Source organism: Amblyomma americanum, chromosome 1, assembly GCF_052857255.1.
Source record: "Amblyomma americanum isolate KBUSLIRL-KWMA chromosome 1, ASM5285725v1, whole genome shotgun sequence".
Classification (NCBI taxonomy): domain Eukaryota; kingdom Metazoa; phylum Arthropoda; class Arachnida; order Ixodida; family Ixodidae; genus Amblyomma; species Amblyomma americanum.
This window is the reverse complement of record NC_135497.1, coordinates 336,816,057-336,831,283: the sequence shown is the minus strand read 5'-3', so window position 1 is coordinate 336,831,283 and position 15,227 is coordinate 336,816,057. Positions and strand designations below refer to the sequence as shown.

The window sequence follows — 15,227 nt, the reverse complement described above, 5'->3', positions numbered from 1 at the left end:
CGATAAAAGAAACACTGCATAAGGAAAACAATTTTTTTCACACAGTTAAATGTTCTCTCTCGAGCCATACTTGGATTGTAATATCTGAAAAAAACCTAGGTACATAAAAAAAAGTAAAAAGAAACTTGTTCGAGCCCCCCCCCCCCCCCCCCCCGCTGAAAATGTACTTCCGGCATCCCTGGCTGAAGTCCTATCCTTCTTGCCTATTTTATCTTACCTTCAAGTGCGTCTGTTTGGAAATTTGTGTGACTAAATGGCTACTTCTAGGCTTGCATGCCTTGGTTAAGTGTACCCTTTGACAGAAATTTCTTCTATTCCTGCAGAAGCATCAGCTTCTTGCAAGCTAATTACTTGCTTGCCTTATGCAAACTGGTAAGATGAAAATCTTACCTACTTGTGTTTTTGTGGCGACATGCTTTGGGAAGGCCGCACTCCTGAGCCAGTACAATGAGATGTGCTTGCAGCTCTAGGTAAGAATTCATGCTTGACATGCATACTCAGCTGCATTAGCCTCCAGTCTAGTGCACCACTCTTAATTGCACTACTCATAATTACAAGAAACACCACAGTGAATGAAATCGCCTTCGGCACTGCTTCCACAAATATGGACACGGTATGAACCTAATCATATTCTTCGACACACGGTGAGCTCCCAACTTTGGATTTGACACCCTAAACATTTAGACCCTGCCTGCCGATCTTTGCTCCAGCTCTGACAACTGCAACAAAATGTGTTCATAAACAACTGAACATGGTCATCTGCACATTCTGATGGGACGAGAAAATAATTTTTAGTTTCATGTCTGCTGTCATCATGAATGATTCAATTTGACATGCTAAGTGTAAAAATAAGGTAACATAGACACTGCGTTGCAATTTTCATTGTCTTAAAGGAAAAAAAAAGTGCTGCGGTGAGCTTTCAAGTCTTGTGTCCACAATTTGGGACATGGTGCCTTAATGCCAGAAATCTTAGTGGCGTTGTCTTGCCTTGGTGTGCAATGTTTTATTTTTTTTAGCAAGTATAGTATGAAATGCTGTTAATAACTACTGGTATTTGAAATCATGCATCTGAAAGGAGAAAGTTGGATGATTCTAGTGCTGGATAGAGTTGGGTGCTGTAGCTCTGGTGACCTAGCCCACGATTGCTAATTTTATTAGGGCACAGATGTCAGCTTTGAATATTAGCGCCCTAAAATTGGCGGCTCTGTTGTGATGCAGCTTGCAGCGAATTTCCCAAAAGGGATGCATTTAAAGTGCTTCATGGACACTACCTCACTTCTCCAGGTGAAAATTTGTTAATTGGAATCTGCCAGTTTGCACTGATTTATGCCACCAAGCAACCATCAGGATACCTGCTGGTTCTTTGCTAGTTGTGGTGGTTCCAGTAGGGTGTTTACTGGTTTTCTGCTGCTTTTTGTTGGTTGTACTGGTTCTAGCAAAGAACGTTGAGCTGTTCTGTTTGTAGAGATTTTTTTTGTTTGCGCAGTAATAAGCTAACAGAACCTTGCAGCTAAATGTCTTCAACTGTGAGTGTTAAAATTGAATAAATAGTGCAGCACACGGGCGTCTTTGCATTTCACCTCCCGCGAAACGCAAAAGCTGTGTGCTGTGCGATGTCAGTGCACTTTAAGATCCCCCGGCAGTCGAAATTATTCCGGAGCCCTCTACTATGGCACCTCTTTCTATCTTTATTCTTTCACTCTCACCTTCTTCCCTTTCCTTATAGCGCTGTTTGGGTGTCCACATTGGGTACCACATGTGAGACAATTACCAGGCCATTTCCTTTCCTCAGAAACCAATTTTAGTGCTAAAATTTAACAATAGAGCATTGCTTATTAACGCATTCATCATGAACATCTGTGGAACTCCCATAATGGGGGATTTATAAGCATGAGCCCATATGGTATCAGAATGTGAGTTCCACATGCAATTTGCTTGTACAATGGTGGGTACAAGCTTTCCCTTGCCTGGTGCTCGGCTTCTTAGGGTGAAATGCTTGGGAAATGGGTCTTTGACCCCACCTTGTAAAATGAAAACTACCTTGTGCAATGGCGCTCTTTGGCCAAAGCTGCCCTTGCGCCATAAAAATTCATCATCACAAGTGCTCTCGCATGTATTGCAGCATTTTGAAAGTTGTTGCTCTAGGTGCTTAATTTTCGAATGGGGTTTATAGCTGTATGTATGCTCCCACTATGGGCAGATCTGCATGGTCCTGCAGGATGACTTTACCATTTTACCGCAGGTTGCGAGCAAGCCTTACTTAGCCCATTGAGCAAAAACCCACGTGCATGCGTGCATGTGTGTGTGTGTGAGAGAGAGAGAAATGATGTCCTCATGCAACCTGGCAGGTGGCGGTTAATGTTTCATTGTGCAAGGTTGCTCAGGAAAACCTGGATCGCACAAATTCCACCGATGGCAACACTTGCCATCCCAGGCAGTTGTACACCGCTTATCTACTGCGCCACTGTGCCAGGTGTGGTGTGATGGCTCCTAGAGATCTGTGAATGTTAAGTAGAGAATGACCAATTTTGCACAATTAACCAACTATCTATCGCGTCGTACCCTTTAGGCAAAGCGGGCAACGGTACCACGGCGACTGACTTCACGAAGTTAGTGCGCAGATCAGAAGGGGTGCGACAGCTACGTAGAGAGATGCGGAGGTACAATTTCCAGCTGTGTGGGTTAGACCACACAGCAGCACACAGCGACTGCATTCACAAACTGAGCGGGCGGGCTTGCGCCTTCTCACACAACTCTCCCCGCCGACTTTTTTGTGTGTGCTCAACATTTAGGAAGTTACTTTAATATTAATGTCTTCAGATAGGTCGGAAAATGAAAGGAGATTTTACGAATGATTTCTCCAAACAGAATTAAATGTAATTTTTTGGTGCTATCATGCAAGCTGATAGTTCCAGCAGCTACTGCAGCAGATGCTGGGAATGTGCTATAGAAGCAGTGCTGCTGAAACCAGTAGACTCCCAGTAAGAAATTTTCACCTGGGCTGTGATGCTCTTTAGTGAAGGAGATTGAAATTCTAGCAAGTGAAACTATCAGGGCAAATCACTTGCATGGTTCTTCAATGAATACTGAGAAAGAGCTCAAGAGGGGAGGAAGAGGAAGCAATGATAGGAGTGATCACAAGCCGAAGCATCTGAGCATGCCAAGTGTTAATCAAGACATGAAGGCTGCACATCAAAGAATCGTATGTCGGAAACAGAATCTCTAGCTGCCGTGGTGGCTCAGTGGTTATGGTGCTCTGCTGCTAGCCCAAAAGATGTGGGTTTGATCCCAGTCGCAGTGGTTACGTATTTTGGTGGAGGTGAAATTCTAGGGGCCTGCCTAGTGTGCGACGTCAGTGCACACTAAAGAACCCTAAGTGGTCGAAATGATCCGAAGCCTCCACTATGGCATCCCTCATAGCAACCCTCTGCTGAAATCTCCCTTATATGCTGATTACATATATGTGTGATGCACCAGTCTCAATAAGTGCACACTGTGTATACATGCATATTCACATAGTGCAAAAGGCTCAATTGAAGTGGACATGGCAGTAATTAAATTCCTTTGCTCGGTAATCTGTAATGTAATTCACTGCTTTTATGGGCTGGTAATATAGTAATGTAATGAGTTACTTTGGAGCAGTAATTTCATGCAAAACTAATTAATTACTAGCAAAATTACTTCTGCTGACTAATGAGTTCTTGCTCCTCCTTGTATCAGCCATGCTCTGGCCTCGTGTTTGCGGGGTTGAGCATCTAGAAAGCAAGAAAAACACGTGTCCAGGAATAGCCAGCACTCCAGCGAAGCGTCGCACGTGGAGGAGAAGAGATGCGCGTGCACGCATCGGCACCGCCTTGGTGATGAGTCTACTTAATAGGGCTCCTACGCTTCTTCCAGCACTGCGTACGGTTGCACATACAGACACGCTGCAGGGCCATCGGGAGAGTTCCATGGTCATGACATGCTGTATTGCCCCTTCCTACAGACACACTGCGAGTGCTTGAGCGAGTAGTTCCCTCTAGACTGATGAATATATATTGTCACGTCGCAACACTGACAAGTTGCAAATGATATCTAACAAACTTGGTTGTGAGTTCTAGGGAAAACTAGTTTCTGTGCCTGGTTATGAAGCCATATTTTTAACTCAAGGGTAATATAGACGACAGCGGCACCACGACATGCTATTTTTTTCCGCCAATGTACTTCCAGAACAAGTCAACTTAACAGCAGAATTGTGGCAGCTTGTCTGCACCGCGGTGCATTTCCAGGACGATGACCGTCAACAGGCGGTCGATGCACTCCCGCTGTTTACGTGTACAACAAATTCTTCGAAATCAAGAGGGTGGGACCATACTGCAAATTGAACAATTCACTTCTAAATCGATAGTGATGCAACCAATTAAATTTTGCAGTTAAGTTTACCTCAGCTACATCAGTAAAGCGGCAATTCAATGCATTAGGGTTACCTTTATTGAAAGAGGGGCAAAATTTCCGGTGCCCATTTTGAAGCTCAGTGGCGGTGAAAACAAATATGAAAATTTTGTAGGAACTATGACCCATGCACAACTTTTTAAGTGTTGAAACTAAAAATTAATTTAAATGTAATTTTCATTACTTTTTGGGAAAAAATTTTAATGTAATGTCATTACTATTTGAGAGCAGTTATTGGTAATATAGTGAAGTTATTTTCAAGAGATTTCTAGGAAAGTAATTATTAATGTAATTTAATTGCTTTTCAAAAGTAATTTTGCCGTGTATATAATTGAAGTACCATATTTTCTAAGCCATTGTCTGCACCCAGTTTACAGTCTGCATGGGCAAATTTCAACTTAAAATAGTAATGTTTTTTCTTAGACACTCCAACCCTAGTGCATATATTTCGCAGAGACAACTTTTGGCTGAAAATAAGTTTTTAGATTGTTCACAAGTAGTATACAATTGGTCCTGGTCTTCCAGTCTAGTCTTGCAGTGCCTGGTTCAGTATGGACCCACCATTGTGCGCTGCTGAACGCACAGACGATTTCATAAACCTGGTGCACCACAACACACTACTCTTGAATTCCGGGTACCTTCTTCAGAAGCCATAGTACGAGCAATCAGTCCTATTCCAGTCTTATTTTCTGTCGATGCTGCATTCGCCACTTCCTGCGGCTGTCCTACCCACGCTGCCAGCTTTTCTTCAAGATTTGGCAAAGCTAGTGCCCTCCACCTCCATACTTCCTTCATCGCAGGGAAGCAGCCCCCGGCACTTTTTTCATCAATGTAAAATTCTTTCTCCGCAGCTCGGTTCGACTTAAGTGCTTGCACAGGCTCAACTACAATGAGCTTGAATGCTGCTGTGAAGGCTGTTGCTCTATTAGCCATATCACTACCATTCTTCAAGAAGGACTGCACCACCCATGGCATTATTCTTCAAGGTTTTGCACATGTTCTCGCAAATCCAAGCATTAAAAAGCAGCCACCACAAGCAGCATCCACTTGCATATCGAAGCTGCTTTTGCTGTGTGATCTAGCATAGCAAAATGTTGCAGGTACAGTCAGGCCACGTTTTTTTGTACTTTGAAAGCCATGCAATGCTTCTTCGGCTCTAACAAATGATCTTAAAAAATTAAATCATGCACATACCGCATGTTCCTCATTTATATGTCCAGGTTGTAAAAAATTTCCTGCACGAACTGCTGGCCCATTTTGGCCCAACTGCTTACCACAAGGCAGCTTATGGTAGTCTGAATTTTTCCATAAATAATTTAACACCGGAACTTGCCTAGATTGCCTGCAGCCAAAGAAAAACTGCAGTCAGCTACAGCAGAATTTTCGTCGCAGTGGGCGGAGGAGCCGACTTTGTGCCATCTGGGGAACTTTTGAAACCCACCCCAGCTCTGACCAGTGACACTGGTTGCCTCGCAGCTCGCCAGGTGGTGCAGCCTGTGAGATCGGCTGCTCCTCTCACCACGATGAAAATTCTACTGCAGCCAACTGCAGTTTTCCGCTAATTCCAGACAATCCAGGCAAGTTCTGATGTTAAATTAAGTATCGAAAAAGGCATACTACTATAAGCTACCACCTTGTGGATGGTATTTGATCCCCAATAGGCCAATAGTTTGCGCAGAATTTTTTACAACACACAGATAACTACGCAACACGTATATATAGACCACGTGAAATTTAAGCTTTTAAACATGCATAACTCCCAGACTGTAGTCCAGAAAATACAATATTCTTGAAAAAGCGAGGTCTCGTCATGTTCCAGAAAATTGTGCGGCAATTGCATTTACCAGGCGCAACCTTTCGCGCTATGTGCTGAAAGTTAAGTGCTGGCACCCGAATGCCTTACGCTACAAATTAGAAATTTCTAGGGGTGACCTTCGACAAGTCTCTCTCGTGGTTACCACGTCCCAACAGATCAAGACCACTCTGCTTGTTTGCCTCCATCTTCGGCATGCTCTTGACCACCAGAAATGGATGCGCCACTGAACCATTCATCATCATCATCAGCCTGACGATGCCCACTTCTCCCATGTCTCTTCAATTAACCCTGTCCTTTGGCAGCTGCACCCACCGTATGCTCGCAAACTTCTTAATCTCATCCACCCAGCTGACGTTCTGCCGCCCCCTGCTACACTTTCTCTTGGAATCCACTCCATTACCCTTAAAGACCAGCAGTTATCTCTTGCCTTCGCATTACATGCCCTGCCCAAGCCCATTTCTTCCTCTTGATTTCGACTAGGATGTCATTAACCCATATTTGTTCCCTCACCCACTCTGCCCGCTTCCGGTCTCTTAACTTTACATCTATCATTTTTCTTTCCATAGCTCGCTGTGTTGTCCTTAACTTGAGCTATACACTTCTCGTTAGCCTCGACGTTTCTGCCCTGTAGGTTAGTACTGGTAAGATACAGCTGTTGTATACTTTCCTCTTGAGGGATGTTGATAAACTGCCATTCATGATCTGAGAGAACCTGCCATATGCGCTTAACTCCGCTCTTATTCTTTAATTATTTCCCTCTCATGATTGGGATCAGCGGTCACCACCTGCCCTAAGTAGACATATTCCTTTACCACTTCCAGCACCTCACTACCAATTGTGAACTGCTCTTTTCTTGTTAGACTGTTGAACATTACTTTGATTTTCTGCATGCTAATTTTTAGACCACCATTCTGCTTTGCCTGTCTAACCCTTTGATCATGCTTTGCAGTTCATCTCCTGAGTGACTTAGCAAGGCAATGTCGGCAGCGAATCGCAGATTATTAAAGTATTCTCCATTAACTCTTATCCCTAACTGTTTCCAATTCAGGCCTTGAAATGCCTCCTGTAAACAGGCAGGCGGTGAATCGCATTGGGGAGATTGTGTCTCCCTGCCTGACGCCCTTCCTTATTATAATTTTATTGCTGACTTTATGGAGGACTATGGTAGCTGTGCTATTGCTATAGACATCTTCCAGTCTTTTCCCTAAGACTTCTACACCCTGATTCTGCAATGCCTGCATGACTGCCGAGGTTTACACTGAGTGAACCAAATGCTTTCTCGTAATCAATAAAGGCTATATTGCAATCAATAAAGGCTATGTTGCGTGTTCACTCTGCCATTCTTGCCTCCCTTCAAACTCTTGGTCTCCCTCACTGGTTCCTCCTCTCCATTCACGCCTTTTTAGCAAATCGAACCTTCAGTGTGCGTGTCCATGGAAAGCCCTTTGGTAACTTCACTTCCAAGAGAGGAGTCCCCCAGGGCTCCGTTCTCGCCCCCACATTATTTAATGTGGTTTTTGTTCCTCTTGTCCGAGCCCTTCTATCCGTGTGCTTGCGTATGCCGATGATATAACCCTGTGGTGCCGTCATCCAGATGCATCTATCCATCAGTCAGTCCTTCAGCATGCGCTGGATGTATTGACATCTCGCCTCCCACCTCTGGGCCTAACACTCTCTCCTACTAAATCATGTTTCATTCGCATTTGAAATAAAGCCGGCTTACGGAAAGCTCCCCCTTTAAATTTTACGATACATAATTCACCGATTCCTCAGGTAGAAACTGTTCGTATTCTTGGTCTTCTCCTCCATACATCTGGGACTGGCACCCCTTGGCTGACAGCCACCCGTAAATTGGCTCACGCTACTCTAGGTCTGATTCATCGCATAGCTATGCGCTCTGGTGGCGCACATGCTTGTACGGCCCGCCAGCTTGTGCGCTCTATCCTTTAGCCACGGATAGTATATCAGGCACAATTTCAACATCTCACCCGCAGACAGTGGGACTCCCTTGAAGCTACCAATCGTGAGGCTATGTGCGCCATAACATATCTGCCTCGTTCAACACCCATACCTGTGCTACAGGAGTTCGCCCAACTTAATACACTCAGTGTACTCATCGACCAACGGGTGGCAAACAGAGCTTGAAAACAGTCTCTCCAACTTCATCGTTTAAAGACACTTCCTGCGTGGTCCTATTTCCAGCTCACGGACAATCGCCCCACTGTTTCCCCGTCGGTATCAGCAGCGTACCTGCCTGAAGGGTGCATATTATACACGGATGCATCACATTCTGTAGAGAGGGGAGTTACTGCTGTGTATAGTCCATCTCATCCGCATCTTAACTCTCGCGCGACTTATACTGCGGATACGTGCACTCCCCTGGCATTGCAACTTCAAGCCATTTATAACGCCATTGCTTTCCTTCCGCTTGTTCCAACATTCAATACAGTTCATATTTACACCGACTCCCACGCCGCCCTTAAACAGCTTAAGGCTGTTCAACGCACATTCCAGATTTCACAATCAATTCACGTGCTCTGCGCAAAGTATACATGTCCTGTGCACATACACTGGATTCGCGGCCATGCTCAGGATCCACATAACATTCATGCGGATGCTATGACTCATCTTCACATATCAGACGACCTGCCACCTTCCCCTATTCCCCCAGATCCGTTCCTGTCCCATGTTTCCGATTCTGAAGTTCTGCGCCAGTAAACGCGCTCTAATTCCTCCGTGTTCGCACCCTCTCCCCCGTAGTCTTACTCGGCAGGAGGAGGTATCCGTGTACAGGATTCAGGCAGGGGCGGCTCTGACACCATCTGGCCGCCATCGGTGCATACAAAAGATCTGCCAGCAATTGACAGATGCCTTCACTGTAGCGCTGCACCGGACCTTTGTGATGTGCGGCACTTGTGGACGTGCTAGCGATGGCTGCTATTAGAAAACGGCTCCTCAGGAAGGTGGGCCTGCGGTGGAACCGCGAACGTGACTATGTAAAGTGGACTATGAACAATCATTTCATTAGCAACCTCTGCGATTACCTCAGCGCAATGGGTCTTCATTCCTTCTTTTAACTTTCAATCTCCCGCATTCCTTCCCCCTTTTTCAACTTATGCCTCATGGCACACTTTTAGAAAAAAAAAAAATTCGTTCATGTGTTGTGAGATTTCACTATAGAAATCAGTATATCTGCAGATCTTGAGTCGGTAAAACTGATCCTTTTTTTGCTAACATCATTTATGCTGTCATCAAAAACGATCCCATTTTGCTTTTTATGGCAGTCTTAGCAGCTTGATGCGAGCGAAGGAAAAACTTAAACAGCGAGATATTGCTAACGCCTGCGAAGGATGGACGATTACCTTCGATATTTCCATAACAGTTCCGTGCAATATTTCAAAACTCAGAGTATGGACTATATGAGGACGATATTGTCAGTGACCGTATAGAGTCGACGCTGCAGAATTTCCAAAGATAGCGCCTACCGCTTGGTACAATGGGGGAAATTTGAGGTCATTTGGAAATTCCCTTGTACTTCTGATGACTCAGATAGGGTGGGATGGTGAAAATGGTGGTGGTGGTGAAGGTCATTTGCTGCAATTGAGGCGATCCTTCACTCTGTGCAGATACCAAGCTCACATGCAATTAATTTCACATGACCGAAGCGATCGCCTTGCGTCGTTCGTCCCCTTCCTTGGTTAGGAGATTGTGGCATCTGTGTGTAGCATATTTTTTCCAGCATGAATAGTGATCAGTCTATTTTCTCCTGTCTGCAGCCGCAGCTCGTCCACGTCCGCCTCGTGTAGCAGCAGCGGCATCATCAAGGCACCCATTCGCTGTATACGTTGGTTCCTGTTCGGTAGGTCGCTTGTCTGGCTTCCATCCTGGTTAGCCTGGTCCTGGTTAGCCGGTAATGACAAACAAATGTAGCATTTTTAATGCATCAACATTAGGAGTCCCGCAGTGAAGAAAAAGCGGTGTCCGGCGTTGCATTATTGTGTACACCACCTGCCAGCTGTGAACAACCTCCCACGATTTGCAGGTGTCAAAGTGGAGAGGAGGAACCACCACTCACTACACTTGGGGAAAGGAGGGGAGGGGCAACATGCCAGAAGCTCCACTATGAAGAAAAGGCAGCGTCTGGCGTTGTAGTGTTGTGTACATCACCTGCCACGTTTGATAGCTAGGCAAGTGGAGAGATGGAAATTTCCCTTTCCTCTTTTAGGGCATAGGAGGGAGAGCCCAGAAAGCAGCTGCGCCTAAAGAACCCCAAAAGTGGCTACAGTGGAAGAAGGAGGTTCTTAGCTGGCGAAGGAATGCCCAAACTAAAGGTGGTTGCCTCGGGAACTACCCAGTGGGTGGCTGCCGTGGTAGGTGGAGGGCCAATAAACCAATGTCAATCAACTTTCGCTGAATAATGGGCTGATCTGGCAACCTTAGCTCTACAAGTAAGAAGACATAGTGCTAACGCATTGTATTCATATAATGGTAACTGAGTCCGTAATTTTTTTCCGGAAGAATCGAAATCAATAATTATTTTCTCGTCTCAGCAGCCGCAGTTCGTCCGCGTGTGCCTCGTGTAGCCGGAGCGGCATCGTCCAGGGTGCCGTCGTGTACCCCCGCCGTCCCCTGGTGCTGGGCCACTCGTGGGGCTTGCATCTCTGTGGGGCTACACCTGCCGCGCAACTTCAGCGGGGTTCGGACGTGCCACAACAACCAGTACGATGCGGTCATGTTCGGGGTGCTGCTGTCGACGAGGGCCTCTTTGTGCCACCTCCCGCTTTTCGAGCAGGCCACCTGAAGGACTGCATAGGTGATACCAAACGACGGATCTAAATATCTTCAAAGTACTGTCTTTAAACAGGTCGCGTGCTGCGTAGAATAACAGTTTTGTAAGCTTATCCTTTCTGTACAGCCGCGACAGATGTTAAAGTATTCTTGTTTAAATTGCAGTGCAGGTTGACGCAAAGCCCAATGCGAAAGCTTTACGTGTCCCATTAGCACAAAATCCGGCGCTCGATTGCCCGAAATTCTTATGCCAGAACACCTGTGTATGAGGTCACAACGCATGTATGCGAGAATGTGTAGTCATGAATGACGAAGCTAAAACGCAAGCTATAAAAGTCGTGACTGATGACACATAAACATTCTTCAACTTGGCATCACTCAGTACTTCGCAAGTCATGACTCATGCACGATTCAGTGATTCGGCAATGTAGCATGACTCCGCACTTCAGCCCTTTCACATTTTCACACGTAAGCAGCCTTAAGTGTGTCTGCCGAATTTTTAAGTATGTGTATTTAGGTAACCAACAGCGATGTGGAGAGCTATTTAGGTAGCTCTGAGGCTAAATGAACTTCATGTGAGACGTACTATCGTCCACACACCTGTCTAGAGTACTCGAATGAAGCATCGAGGAGTACACTTACGTCATGTACTAGTTTTCTAGGGCTCGAAACCTGATCAGATCGTATGACGCGGAGGCGACTTACTTATCATTAAGACTTGCTTTAACGCAGCTCAAGTAGATATTTATATGTCTCCCACTTGAGCTGCAGGCTTTTTTATGTAGATGTTTAAGCAAATATAACACACAGAGTTTTGATCTTTGATCAGATATGTTATTCGAAGGGTATTTTTATCGTCATCATTTTAGGGATTGGAGGCTTTGAATGCTAACCCATTTAGGATTCTCTAACCCTGCAAAAAATACCGAGGATTGAGTTTGTGATCACAAGTGAACTTTGCACTTGCGGCAAGTCATTTGAATGCGAGAAATTGGATGGGATCCAAAACCGCGTCTAACAAAAATACTGTCTCCCATGTGCAGAACAACGCATCGCCCATTTTCCTTGGAAGTGCGTCACAATCACTGAGTGTTTTTATCTTCCCGTCCTTTAAGTTCAAGGGACGGCTCGGCCACAAGGTCTTCCTCATTCTAAATAATGTGTGAATTAGACGCGACAAGATTTTCGTCTCTGCCTCTCAATTGCAGTCTTGATCATGGTGTTCATGGTTTGCACACACTGGAATGCTCGGCCAAATGCTGTGTGCACGTGAACCGCTCTTCTTTGTCAACATTTTACCTGCATGCACTCGACAGTACCTGTTATTGTCAGCAGTGACATCCATACAAACGCTCAGAGAAGAAATCTTCTCTTTTGTCTGGACTGGCAGATAGACAGCAGGACTCATCTGCAACAAGGGGCGATAGCTAGAAACCTGAACGCAACCGAGAGTGGCAAAACAACAACGTGAATTGCTGCCACAAAACCGAATATTTAACTCTGTACGCAAGACGACTGCTTCTCTATATCCGGACGCAGCTGTGGGCACAGTGTCCACTGCTTCGAGGAACCACAACCGCCTCAAGAAGTCTTGCAAGTTCGTGTAGATGGTGAGCGCTAACAACAGGTCTCCGCGTAGATATGTCCAAGAAGCTGCTGCAAGCCAAGCACCGTTTCCTCGAGGCTGGTCTCGAGCGGTCGTCCCGGATTTGCTATGCGCTATCAAGCACCGGGCTCGATCTTTCCTATGTCTGCTCACGGGGACACCCAAACCTGACTCAGCAGTTGTGGGCCCTGGAGGCATGGTGTTTGATCTGACTGGTAACAGGCCCAAATTTCGAACTGATGATGCCTTATATCTTGCTGTTGTCTACGGAGTACCCTTTCTTTGAGGACTTCAGTGAAGATCAGAAGAAATGAACTCAATTTTGTTACAATACTGCCTGATCTATTCAGGCTTATAGATGCTAAAGAGACGAGATCTATTAGGTGCGAAATTCAGTAGTTATTGGGAAGTTTGGTCAATATGGAATCCGCAGCATCACGCGTCATTCCTCGTGTAACATTGGTTCACAGGCTGGTGCACAACAGTGACAGTGAAATTAAAAGCAATAAATTGGTTTTTCATGATCTACTCAGTGTCGAGGTTATTTCTTGCTGTTCACGATTTAAACCCCTAACAGCTATCACTGCGACGTGCGTCTCCGCTCCTTGATAATCCGCTACTTTATATGCTAGTGCCTTAATGCATGACAAATTAGTGTAAAGCCGTTTTATGCTCTTCACATTGATGTATGGAATGTATTTCAAATGCATTCACCTTGAGTGGCCCGCATCTCCTCTAGGCGGCTGGATGCCACATTCCCGCTTTCCGAGGCAAGCATGAGTCAATCAAATGGAAGGTGGGCGGCTTGTCTCTGAAGTCTCGTGTCTGCTGTGTATTTCAATGGAAAAGGTTGCGCTTTTCTTCCTTTCTTTCGCAGTGTTTTTTCATTGCCCTCGTGTATTATCTGCTGTTATATAAAAGAAATAAGCAAGCTGAACGCATTTAATCAGATCATAATCTGGATAACCCTGTAATAACAGTGAAACCGAGCAAAAAATTTATGCAGCTTTCACCCTGCTGCATTAATGGGGTACATAAACGTACATAATTACATAATACACTACATTATTCTCCGGCTGCTGTCTTCTGAGTATAAAGAAGCCACAGTGGAATCACAAGGTTAAAGCCATGTTAAAAGCCGAATTTTCGCCTAGCAAACAAAAGGCAAGCAACAGCGGAAATCAGTGGAACATCCCTCAAACGGCCCCTGTTAAACAGTCGTAGCTTCAGTTTCATGTTGCAGGCAGCCGATGTCTCTATAGACATTACGCTATTCAGAGGTGCACAGAGCGAGAGAAACGGCTGACAAGAGCAATGAATTGCTACAGCGCGTGCCTTTTTCGACCTGGACCGCTCGAGAGAGAAATGGACCATTAGGGCTGTTACAAGTAAACTGCACCAAGCGTCAGGAAAAAAATGACTTTCAGGTATCGTACTTTTATTGGTAGGATCTAGAACGGCAGTTGCTACACTTGGTGAAGTAGTACTGTACCTTTCGGAGGCGCTCATATGAACCAGAACACCATCTGCGCCCCGTCAGCTAGGAGCCCCGCCCTTGCTTCGGCACGACCGAAACATAGCTCTGTAAAGTGATCACTTGAAAGTCGGCTGCCTGGAGGTTTCCATGAGTCTGTCTTTAAATTTATCTCTCATTGATAATATATCTCGAGAATATAGCAAGAAACGAGCATCACAAAGCAAAGCGTTCGCAACATTAGAGCAGCGGCATGACACGGAGCTGAAGAGAGCGGTGTTAGAATTGGGCCTCCTGGCCTGCTGCCACTGTTGCGCAGTGCTCAGTGATTAAACGGTCAAGGCCGTGAAACATTTATGTACAGTATATACAAGGGCGTTCCATAATCGGCACAGGTGCCAAGAGCTCAACGAGTTCACGCAAAGGAGTGCTGCTGCCGATCAGCATGGCTCAATTTTTGTAGCCGCTGGGACTGTTGCAGTGACCAACCGTTCGAACTCTCCAATCAGCTCATGCCACAGGTCAGCGTTGGAATCGGACGAATGGACCAGAGGGGCTTGGCCGTTCAGTTTGCAGCCGGGAAAGGACTGCCGGCGAAGGGTTGGCTGAGTTGTTCGAGTCTCGAGCCGGTGCTAGCGAACAGAAGCGTTAAGTGGATTCCGCTAGGCGAGCCTGCGTGAATCATGCTACACGCTGCGACGTGTCCCACAGTCCAGGCGGTCCGGGCTTGCTTTGCGCGATGGCGGGCGCACGGCGCTGGTTTCTACGGATGCCAGCGGCATGCGTGCTCAGGCATAACAGCAGATAAGGCTTTGTACGTGCTGTGTGTAGTGACGTCCTGGTGTCTGCTAGCATCGTTCCATTTATTGCAAAGCACTTTCTTATTGAAACATCTTTCCCGAAAATTTTGCTGCTCTCCTAACGCTGTTCATGGCACAACAACTAATCATTATCATGGAAGAAGACGAGAAGAATGAAAAGCCTAAATGCCAACTGAAAAACAAACTGAAAAACCGCCCTAATATCGCAATTCATGCAATGTCAAAGGGTCACTTTCAGGACGACGGGGCGATTACTTCCGGTGGCTTCACTTTCGGGTGCATGATGCGCCA

General features: G+C 45.7%; 1 protein-coding gene across 11 annotated transcripts in view; it reads left to right on the top strand.

Annotated features, from left to right (window-relative positions):
• LOC144115531 (uncharacterized) overlaps positions 1–15,227 on the top strand; it is a 147,714-nt gene that overhangs the window by 105,467 nt on the left and 27,020 nt on the right. For 3 of the 11 annotated variants that reach the window (XM_077649954.1, XM_077649952.1, XM_077649947.1), the window contains 2 exons: positions 10,024–10,106; positions 10,798–13,169. The exons of 2 other annotated variants lie outside the window; for them this stretch is intronic. In XM_077649954.1, coding sequence (XP_077506080.1) covers positions 10,024–10,106; positions 10,798–11,048 — 334 coding nt within the window. In that variant the 3' untranslated portion in view covers positions 11,049–13,169. Of the gene's footprint in view, positions 1–10,023; positions 10,107–10,797; positions 13,170–15,227 lie in introns of those variants that run through there. 6 more of the 11 variants (XM_077649950.1, XM_077649948.1, XM_077649956.1 and 3 more) reach the window with 4 other exon arrangements.